At 42.5% G+C, this 12065-nt stretch overlaps 1 protein-coding gene across 2 annotated transcripts in view; it reads left to right on the top strand.

Annotated features, from left to right (window-relative positions):
* The window catches only part of SOS1 (sodium proton exchanger, putative (NHX7) (SOS1)), a 92486-nt gene that overhangs the window by 41413 nt on the left and 39008 nt on the right, over nt 1-12065 (top strand). For both annotated transcript variants that reach the window (XM_059589699.2, XM_059589700.2), the window contains 2 exons: nt 4829-4881; nt 5518-5702. In XM_059589699.2, the coding sequence (XP_059445682.1) occupies nt 4829-4881; nt 5518-5702 (238 nt within the window). The remainder of the gene's footprint in view (nt 1-4828; nt 4882-5517; nt 5703-12065) is intronic.

The following is a 12065-nucleotide window of genomic DNA, read 5'->3' as shown; positions in this document are numbered from 1 at the left end:
GAGAGATTTCAATTTCTTAGCAAGCACAAAACTAGGTAAGCCCTCAAATGTATAAGATCCCCACCAAGAACTAACCTTATCAACAAAACCTTCAGCTTTAAGCCACATATTTTGAAATTTAAAGCTCTTATTACCTCCACAAGGGGCCCCACAATCCAATAATAAAGGGAAGTGATAGGATATCAAGCGCTGAAGTCTTCTTTGTGACACTGCAGGGTAGTGATCTTCCCAATCCGAGGAAATCAAGAAGCGGTCAATTCTAGACCAGCTCTCATTTTCTTGATTATTAGACCACGTAAATTGACCTCCCATCAAGGGCATGTCCACCAAATTGTTCTCTGAGATGAAATCCGAGAAATCCATCATGCCAGTGGAATAGTAAGAAACACTGGAGCGCTCACTAGGGAACCGAACGATATTAAAATCCCCTGCAAGGCACCAAGGAACCTCCCACACATTCATCAAACCAGCCAACTCTTCCCAAAGTGCCCTTCTCTCCCCATCCTCATTCGGACCATATACCCCCCCGAAAGCCCACTCCCAGTTATCCTCCACATTTTGAAAAGAGCAAGCCAAGGAAAAATGCCCCACACACTCCTCCTTACACTCCACCACCCTCCTATCCCACATCAATAACATCCCCCTCGACAAGCCATTCGACCCTTTAAACTTCCATCCCACATGTTGGCCTCCCCAAAGACTATGAACCACCTCTTGGGAAATAACCTCCATCTTTGTCTCAATCAAACACACTACATCTACTTTCCACTCTTTCAATAAACCCCTAATACGCAACATTTTTTTGAGGGCATTCAACCCTCTCACATTCCATGCTACTATGTTAAGCTTCATGATCCACCAACGTGCCCCTCTCACAATCCTTGAGCTCCTTTAATCCTGTTGGGGCTGGAACATAGGCAGAGATGCCTCCCAAATCAGCATCACCCTGAATCCTAGAAGCTTCAATAGAGTTGAACAGCAACTCCAACTCCCCTTTCTTCCCTTCATCTGTAATACCAATTTTAGGGCAGAATTTGAGGCAATTATTAACTACCCAACTGGAAGACATCAATCCTGGCCCTAAATCCTCCAACCCAACAGAATCTAAGATACTTTCCTCTTCCAAACTAGAGCTAGTCCCGAAAGGCTCCATAGCCGGCATACACTCCACTCCTTTTATTCCCTCAAGAAACTGCGGACTCGTACTGCTTGCCTCCCCCCGACAGAATTCCTGTGAACAGCTCCCCTCTACCATCCTTTTATTCTGACTAGAGGGTATCACCACCAGGAACTGATCAGTACCCTCACCCGTACCTGCCCCCCCATCTCTTGTCTCCACAAAACACATCGGCAGGCTCTGGGTATTTTCCGGCCGGAATTGCGTCTCCGGCACCCTCTGGGCTGAAACCAGCTTCGACCCCAGTCTCCCTTTCCCCTGCCCACATGTCGCAATACATTCCCCAGCTTCTCCGGCACCCTCTGGACAAATTCCGGTCTCCACCGAACATATCGGCGAGCTCTGGGCATTTTCCGGCAAAACTTGCGTCTGCGGCACCCTTTGGGTTGATTCCGGCCTCGACCCCAAAACTCCTTTCCCCTGCCCAGAAGCCGCAATCGTGCCTACCGACACATCATCCCATGTTTTCAGCCCAAAATGCCTTCTCCTATAAGTCAACAAACCCTTTCCCTTTTCGGTAGACTGAACCTTCGCTGGAAAGGTGAAGACTCTGTTGCTTGAGTTCTCACCGACCATAAACCCATCGCCATCCCGAGCAGAAGTGCCGACAAACTCTGTGAGTATACCCCTTTCCGCTGATCTAGCCCTTCCACCCACAGGTAGAAACTTCTCGGCCAGCAACGACGAGTTCTCCGGTTGTACCACGTGAGGTCTGAGCTCCAACGATTTATTCTCAGCCTCCTCCCTGAGTGCCACCTCAGCTGAGAGACATAAATTCGGTCCAACTCTACTGAAGCAGCCCACGCCTGAGCCCAGCAGTCCTTTGGGCTTAAAAACTACTCTTTTTTTCACCTTCATCTTGCTGTTGGGTTTGAGCTCAGCCCACACTTTCCCTTTTCTTTCCAAACTGAACTTTGTTGGCCTACATCTTTCTTATCTCCCTGCCCAAGCCCATTGCCCTCCAACTGCTTGAATACTCTATCAAGTTTAAGCAATCCCACGTCACATTCTCGTTTCAGACAACTCAAAGTCTCCCTAACGTTGAGGAGCTCGAGATGTACAGCAGAGTAGGTCTGCCCAGCATGGTTCACCACTCCCTCCCGTCCCTTCAAGTGCCCAGAAACTGACGTCGACACCTTCTGCCCTGCCGGCAAAGAATTGCGACTGGTCGGAGCTCCTATCGGCGCTCCCATGCATCCTCCATTCTTCACGCTGTGCCTACCAAACCTTACCGGACATGTATCAGACCTCGCCGGCAAGGGCAGCTTCGTCGGACCCACCCCAGAAACACCAAAGGCCGACGTCGAACCTTGGGTCTTCGACAGAAACACCCCTTTGCTGCCATAAACTTGAGCTTGCTGTTTCCTGTGCTCAGAGTCGTCTTTCTGCCTCCTAGTCACTTTGTTCTTCGGTTCTTGGAAAGAATTGCAGCAATCCTTGGTTGACTTTAATGACATTTTCAGTGTTTCCGCATAGCTCCTTCTTTCCTTCACCTCCTTATCTCTCTTGTCTTCCCTTAACACTCGTTGCTCACTTACACCTCGAGAGTCACAGAGAGACGAGTTTGCCACTTGCATTTCCTCGACGAAACGATCCCACCCAAACCCACGACGTCCTTCAGGGATGATGATTGAGCCGCACCTCCTTCTTCCATCAAATTCCTCCACTGTCAGAAAACATCCATGCCTTTTTGAACATTTCTGAGCTATTATTCTAGGATACCCAGCTCTAGACTGATCCCAAAAAACTTCTGAATTGTCCACAGCCACCAGCGCCTCTCCTATTCTCACCATCCACGCTAATTCGTCCTTTTTCATGAAAATGGACCTCTTGAATCTTTTACTCTTCTCTAAAATCCTTACCCCAGCTGCCCCCACCTTAATCAAAACCTCAAACTCCTTGGACTCCACTGACCACCTCCTCGAACCAGCCATGATACAGCCTAACACTAGCACAAACCAGCTCTCACGCGCCCCTCACGCGCCGACACAGGCGAGAGAGAGAAGAGAGAGAAGAGAGGACCAGTTTAAAATTTCATGGAAGCCATCAAAACATTAAGAGACTTGAATATCATATCTCTCAACTTGAATATCATAAAAAATGATGCGTTTACCTTGAAAAGTGTTAAATATCCATCGCGTACCAAAAGCTAGTAAAGCTTTCTATATGTTAAATCACTACTTGTCCCAAAAGCTTAAACTGATAAGAAGAGGTAAAATCCTTCGCCGGAAGGTTTCCAATCAACCTTCATGGGAGCTTCCTCCACTGCTGGAACTATAGAAGCCTCCATCGGTGCAGCTTCCTCAAGGTCCATAGACACCGAAGTCTGGATACGATCACTGGGTTCGTCGGAGGAGCCATCAGAGACCACTGGGTACAACGGAGATAACCCCGGCATGTCAAAGATAGGCTCGACGCACCTGAGGAGACCTCCCTAACCCACCCTGGCGCTAGATCTGGAGATAAAGCTTCCTCCACTACTAGAACTACATAACTCACCAGAGCCTCCATCGGTGCTGAATCCTCAAGGTACCTATACACTTCGCCGGATTAGCCATCAGAAACCCCTGGATATGACAGAGATAACCCCGACATGTCAGAGACGGGCTCCACGCATCTGAGGAGACCCCCTTGACCCACCGCCAGCGCCAACTCCGGAGATGCGATCCCATGACCCACTTCAGAACCCGAGACAAAGTCATCGCCCAAGCCTTCAACCACTTTATCAGGAAAGCCTGCCCACAAGGAAACTAGATCCGAATGAGAACTGGGCTTTGGATTCGATTCCAACATTAATGGCCTCACCTTCTTCAACTTGAACCCAGCCTTCAACGTAAAGCCACGAAAAGACTTGCTGGAAGAAATGACCCGATCCACGTCAACCCTAATCTCTTCAAGAATCCTGTTCCACGACCGCAAGATGATCAACTTCTTCTTCACTAGCGCACCGCCTACCTGTAAGCGTCTCTTACCTAGTAGAGAGCCTACTTTTTCCTTGATATTCGGCGCACCTTGCTCGAACTCGAAACAATTCAGTAGTGATCTTGCCTCCTCACCACCTTTCACTACCTCTGAATAACCCGCCACCAGGAGCAGATTGAACTTATTCAGCGGCTTCAATCCACCTGGTCTCGCGGCGAGCACATCCGCATAGGAATGAATCGATGAAGTAACACCTCTGCTGGAGATGTCTCCAGAAACCAGCAGCCTGTTCTTTGCAATGCTGAGCTCCAACAAGAGCCGCAACTCATCAACGAAATGGCGCCAGCCCCAACCCCCTCGTCCTTCAGCCCATGAATATTATCAGTGTAATTAGGAAGTTGATCCTTTAATTACTGAGTCGTTGAAGTGGATGTTTGTGCACTCTTGTTCTCATATTATATCAGTGACAATAAAAACTGCAGAAAGTCTTATGTTTCCTAATTTTTAATTTTAATTTGTTTTATCTTATCAAATTTTTCTGTTTGGAGTGATATTTTCTTCCTTTGTTGTTGATCTTCCCTTAACCCCTCCCTTCCTCTGCTCAGGGTTTGCCTTTGCCAGCTCAACCATTTGTAGCTTAGATCAGTGCAAATTTTATAGTTTAGCTCTGAATTATCATACAACTTGTTAATGATGTGTTGCATGCATTTAACTGTGTTTCTTTTGCAGTGGTGTTGTTATAGCTGAAGGAATTCTCAGTGGTGACAATGCTTTCCAAAATGGTAGCCCTCATCTGTCTTTGTTCAACAATATGAACTTCTTGATATATTGTTATGGATATGGTGAAAAGCAGTGAGAGTGTTGGAGGTTGGGGGGAGGACTATTGACAGAACTAAAAAATCAATGAAGCGGTGCAATATGGAGGATTAGTTTAAAGAATGAAAAATGTTTTGTTTTCATTTTTTGTCTTTAAACGGTAAGGTTGATGGTGATTGACATATTTGATTTCAAGTGAGCAAAGTGTAGCTTTTTAAAGTATAGGTTAGTAACTCAAACTTAACCCAATTTACAGGTTGGGAAAGTGTAATTAACCCCTTAAAAAGAAAAGGAATATGTTCCCAGGAAGTGGATATTTGTTTTGTTTAGGTGATCTTATGATTTTATCTAGGTTCTTCATTTCGGATACTGATATTTTTTTGTGATCTGGTGCTACTCATTGTCGTATAAAGAATTTTGTGCGCCTTTAAGAGATGGTTTCAGCACGTGAAATCTATTAGTTAACCATTTGTATGTCCTGTTTTTTTATTTATTTGGTATTGGGTAGAAGACAATTTTGTTATATACATTAAGATCGCTTACTTTCATTTAATGTCTTGATGAAAATACATAACACTTACTAAGTTTTTATCTCTTACCAGGACAGTCCTGGGCCTATCTCATTCTCCTCTTTGTTTATATACAAGTTTCCCGTTTCATAGTTGTTGGAGTTCTGTATCCCTTTTTACGGTATTTTGGCTATGGCTTGGATTGGAAAGAAGCTATTATTCTCATATGGTCAGGCTTGCGAGGGGCAGTTGCACTGTCACTTTCACTTTCAGTTGATGTAAGTTTCTGACTTAATGATTTAAATTTTACAACTTATAACTTATGATAAGTTATGTTCTTATTATCATGTCCCTAACTTTTGGAAATTTCTAGATCATTTTTTTTAGATCATGTTTTGGTATCATTACGCTTCTTTTGTTAAATCTCTAGTTGTCCTAAAATCTTAAGTTAGTAGGAAATTGTAAGTTTTATCACTTAATTAATATTCTAACACTCTTCCTCACGTGTGGGCTCAAACTCTTTCTTAATAAGTAAGGCTCAATACATAGAATATTCAATTAAAAGGGGATGTGAATTACAGAGACATGGTATGAACTCATCAGATTGCCCTAAAAGTTGAAGTTGGTTGAAAATGAGAATTTAATCATTTAATTAATATTATTTTTTTTTAATAAGTAAAATATATCAAAAGCGTAGAGGGGCAACCTTAGTACATAGGAAGTATATAAGAGAACGCCTAAGCAGAAGAAGAAAATAAAATAAGAAAATCATTATAGCTAATCACTAAGGGAATTGGACAAGTAATTGTCCGAGTGTAGAGAGAAAAAAAAGAAAAAGGACTTGAGCTCCTCCAAAGTCCGCTCTTTATCTTCAAAGTTTCTCTCGTTTCTTTCCCTCGACAAGCACCACATAAGGCAAAGGGGAACTATCTTCCTCACATCAGCACTCCGAGAACGACCATCAGTCCACCAACAGGCAAACGGATCCGCCACATTGTTAAGCATAACCCAAGATAGCCCAAAGTGACTGAAAATGGCGTACCATAGAGCACTGGCAACGTCACACTGGAGAAGAAGATGGTCGGCCATCTCTCCATTCGATTTGCACAAGTAGCATCTATTGACCACGGTAAGATGTCTCTTTCTTGAGGGAGTCTTGGTCTGCCAAACACTTTTCTAAGTAAGGGAAAGGGGTATCCTCTTTATAGGCAAAGATCTTGTAGAAAGATCTAACGTCAAAATTCCCTTGGCGAGATGAGAGCCACCGAAGCTTGTCCTCTCCTTCCTTTCTCATTATCCGGGAATACAACAAGATATAGAAGGAAGCCAAAACATCCACTTCCCAACCATGAACCAGATGAATAAAGCTAACTTTCCACTGAAGGGAACCACTCGAATAATCCAGGTTAGCCGCAATAGACGCCCCCTTCACACTATCCATGTTATATAAACTTGGGAAAGCTTCCTTGAGACTCGAATCTCCACATCACACATCATCCTAAAATTTGATCTTGGACCCATCTCCCAGATCAAATCTAGTATGGCTAGAACACAACCTCCACCCCCTACTAATATACTTTTAAAGCCCCACCCCATATGGCCCTTGAGGGTCATTGGAGCGCCACCCGCTCCACTTAGAATCGAATTTGGCGTCCAGAACAATTCTCCACCAGGCTTCTCTCAAATGCACATAACGTCATAGCCACTTCCTTAACAGAGCTCGGTTAATTAATATTTTAACATCTTTGTATAAGGGTTTTTATTATGTAAATCTTTCGGAAATTATAAATATAATGATTTTGGAACATCAATTAATTATTCAACTTGATATTCTTGTTCAATTGAAGATATAGTATTGTGATGTGCTTCGCTTATGTAAGAAACTATTGGAAATTAAAATTGTGCCACACCCCAAACTCTAAATGGGCATGGTTTTTGCTAGAAGTATCCATTATTAGAAACTTGTATAAATCTTTTATTTTTACCATAATCTCTACCAATGGCATCTAATATCAGAAATATCAAATAGCTATTTAATCCAAAATGTTAAAAATTTTCTTAAAGATGTGTCACCCCATCTAATATCATGGTTTTTGCTTATTATTTGTAGATCTTGGTAGGTATCATCGTCTAGTTGGAAAGTTGAATTATCTTACTATTGCTAGGCCAGACATCTCATATGTAGTTACTGTTGTTAGTCAGTTCTTAGAGGCTTCTAGGGTTTCACATTGAGAAGTTGTTACTCATTATTTGATATTTGAAAAGAGCTCCTGGCCTTGTGATATTGCATAACCAAATAGACATCTTCGGATAGAAGGTTTTACTTACGTAGATTGGGCAGATATATTCAGCGGAAATATATCTGCACCATTTATGAAGTTTGGAAATCAATTAGTTGATATGTTTACAAAATCCTTGTATCAAAAGAAATTAGAGTTTATTTGTTCCAAGTTGGGCTTATATGATATAAATACTCCAGCTTGAGGGGGAGTGTTAGAAGAGCTTCTTAGGGTTCAAATGTTACACTGGTATTTTGGTCTTTGTATTGAATGTTACACTATATAAATACATTATGAGGGGAGAGGGGCCACGTCAAACGTATAGCCTCTTCTTCTTCTATTTTCTTTTCGTGCAGACCCTACAACAGTCTCGAATGTGACATAATGAAATAGTGAAAATAACTCTCCAAATATTGTTACTTCAAAACAATTGATAAAAGATAAGCAACCATAGATGCGAGGAGTTGCTGTTAATTTAGTTATGTTATGTTTGGCGAAACATATTTTCTGCCGTCCGGTAGAAAACCATCTTTGGTGAAAATCAGTAATTTTTAATTGTAACCTGGACAACAATATTGAAAATGTTTTTAGCAGTTTGGCTCAAACTAAAAATCATTATCTACCGAAGTCTTCAAGGCCAACATGCCTGGGCTCCAGAAGGCGAAGATATGTGCCGGGGGGGGGGAGGGGCACTGAGTGATCCAGCGAGGGGTGTGGATAAGAAGAGGGAATGCTTGAGTGGGAGGTGGATAGGAATTCATGAGGGGGAGAGAGAAAAAGAATGGAAGGGAGTGGAAAATGGATTCCGCTAGTTGAAATTGAACGTTATTATTCTCTGCTCTTAGATCTTTAGTTTTACTTGGACCCAAATATCATTGTTCCTCGAGCAGAATTTTCTTATTGCACCAAACATTACAAATGGAGGAAAATATTTTGTGAAAATGTTTTATGCTGTAACGACCTTATCCTTTGTCCACTAGATAGGCAACCACTAAACAATAAATTTCACCTTGAGGGATCACCGTCTAGCTATAAAAGAGTTATAGGACTAAGAATAAGGCTATGTTAGGAAAAGTGCAAGTTTTATGAAAGTATTATTTAGAAAAAATGTTATAATATGGGAGTCGTCAAGTAGAAATATAAACATTGCATGAGTAGTTGAAAGATTACATAACAAAAATTCTTAAAACAACATATTATGAACTACATACTACTCACTGTGAGCTATAGCAATTATCCCAACCAATCTAAAATAGGAAATTTATCTCAAGATCACATGGTTATATAGGCCGATTTTTTGCATAAGCAATAATGCATTAAAGAGTGCAGAGGGGCACAACCCAAGTACATAGAGAGTATACAAGAGAGCGACTAAATTGGGGAGAGAGAAGAAGAGAACAAAAAGAGGAAATCAGGAAAATTAATCACTATATAGGAGCAAGCCAGCCTGCAGTCCAAGTGAAGAGAGTGTACAAAAAGAAATGAACAAGGTCCTCAAGGTTCCTCGACAAATCCTCGAAACATCTTGCATTTCTCTCCTTCCTAAGGCACCATAATAGGCAAAGGGGAGCCATCTTCCACACCACGGCACTACTAGATCTCCCACCCGACCACCAACTGGCAAACAAATCCTTGACATTTCTAGGCATAACCCAACACAAATTGAAGCGAGAGAAAATAACCTCCCACAACTTGCGCGCAACCCCACAATGAAGAAATAGATGATCCACAGACTCCCCGTCCGTTTCACACATACAACAGCGATTAATCACCACAATACCTCTCTTCCAAACATTATCCAACGTGAGGGATTTCCCAAGGGCGGCCGACCAAGCAAAAAAGGCCACTCTCGTAGGAGCCTTTGTGCGCCAATGCTTTTCCAAGGAAAGTGATTGGGCTCTTTTGAGACAAGCATCCTATAAAAAGAGCAAACCTCAAACTTCCCTTTTCTTGAAGGGGTCCACCACATCCGATCCTCCCCTTCCCCACGAATCGGAGACGAATACAAGAGCGAGAAGAGGGAGGCTAAGACTATCTCCTCCCAATCATGAATTCTATGGGTAAATGTAACATTCCAGTGAACCATACCATTAGAACACTCCCGAATATCCGCAATGGAAGCATCCCTATTGCTAGCAATGTTGAAGAGACTGGGAAAAGCTTCCTTGAGGGACATCTCGCCACACCAAGTATCCTCCCAAAATTTGACTCTCACCCCCAATCCAGGATCAAATCTAAAGTGGCTCTGAAACAACCCCCAACCCTTACAAATGTGTTTCCACAACCCCACCCTATGCGTTCCACGAGAAACTTTAGAACGCCATCTACCCCAATCCACCCCATACTTTGCCACCAAAATACTTCTCCACCAAGCTTCTTCCTCATTAGCAAATCTCCATAACCATTTCCCCAAAAGAGCTTGATTAAAAAGGCGCAAACTTCGAATCCCTAGACCACCCTCAGCTATCGGAGAACAAACCTCTTTTCAACTGACCAAGTGTAACTTAGGCTCGTCATTGAGACCCCTCCATAAAAAATCCCGTTGGATCTTCTCAATGCGCTTCGCCACAGAAATAGAAATGGGGAACAGAGACAAGAAATAGGTGGGGAGATTGGATAAGGTGCTCTTAATGAGAGTGAGTCTCGCCCCCTTGGACAGATACGTGCGCTTCCAAGGGGCCAACCTTCTAGCAATCTTCTCCAGCAAATCATCCCAAATAGCCAAAAGCTTGAACGAAGCCCCTAGCGGAAGACCTAGGTACCTCAAGGGCAAAGAACTAGTGCCACAACGCAGGATACCAGCCAGCTTCCCTGTCACCACCGAACCTCCGACTGGGACCAAGACAGATTTGGCCCGGTTTACTTTTAACCCTGAGACCGCTTCAAAGCCGATAAGGAGGGCTTTAATAAATCTAATTGGTCAGGAGTAGCCCCACAAAAAACCAGTGTATCATCAGCAAAGAGAAGGTGAGAAACAGTTACCCGCTCAGGCACTCTAGCACCCACATAGAAGCCATTGATGAAACCCCTACTGATGGAAGCATTAATCATCCTGCTGAACGCCTCTATGACCGTGATGAACAAGAAAGGCGAAAGAGGATCACCTTGTCTCACCCCACACGAACTCCCAAAGAAACCGGAGGAAGAGCCTTTAATCAACACCGAAAACCGCATCGACGAGATACAATGCTCGATCCATGTACACCATTTCTCGCCAAAAACACACCTCCTTAGCCTATATAACCATATAACATGGTTATATAGGCCGATACCGCACACAAACATCAAATCGGTAAATATGCCATGAAGACATCAAATATGGGCCTGAGGGTAAAATGAGAGAGCTCACGAGGCTCATATAGTTCAGTTCCAGAGTGTGTCCCAAGAAGTTTTATAAACATTTTTCATATCCAAAAATCTCAAAAATTTCCAACAACTCTAAAGTGACTTTAATATACAAAATTTTATGTGAAGTCTGCCAAATAGCATGATACACGATGAAGTATCTGTTCAAATAAACTGAATAGTACAATAAATCATCAAATGGTAAGATTGACGCTTGTCATTTGTGAGTTAAAAACTCTTGCATTTCCACATATTAAATATTAAAAACTAGGAATTTTTCACAAACTTTCAAGTGAAAAAGGCTAATGTATAATATATTTTGGAGAAGTGCATAATTTCATAGATAGTGTTCTAAAATGAAATTTAAGCATATAGATGCTTTCAAGCAATAATGTTTGTTTTCTCCAAAATGTTATTAACTATTGTTAGAGAGTTAATATGTTATATGCGTATTGTGGTCTTTGTATTTAATGTTACAAAATATATAAATATGTGAAGTATGAGAGGAGTGAGGCTACATGAGAAACATATGCCTCTTCTTCTTCTCTTCTCCTTTCTTTTCTTGCAAACCCTAAACCCTACAACATGGTATCAGAGCCATAACTATTGACGGCATCTGATTATTCTCTATCCACTCTGCTTCTTCCTCCCTTCATTATTATTATTATTATTTTTCTGCTTTCCCTTTTGCTCTATTGAGTTTGGAAATCTGAGAATTGGGCCCCGTGCTCGTGAATCATGATTGGGGGTAGATGGTTTGATATCATTGTCATCCCCGCATTCACGTGTGTCGTTGTCGGTCGTGTGTAAATGGCAGACATGGTATCACGATGGTGGGTTGGATTGTACTTTGTGGTCTTTGTGTGATATCCGGTGGTTTCTATGGTGCTAGGTGGCTACTCCGGTGAAGTATGGTGTTTAACGGTGGTTGTTTTGTGTCTCCGGCGAAGTGTGTAGTGGTTGCCGTCACTGTTTTAGTCTAGTTCAATTATTTGTGGCGTGTTCTGACAATTTTTG

Source organism: Corylus avellana, chromosome 4, assembly GCF_965113065.1.
Source record: "Corylus avellana chromosome 4, dhCorAvel1.hap1.2, whole genome shotgun sequence".
Taxonomy (NCBI): Eukaryota; Viridiplantae; Streptophyta; class Magnoliopsida; order Fagales; family Betulaceae; genus Corylus; species Corylus avellana.
This window is presented reverse-complemented; position numbering and strand designations above follow the sequence as displayed.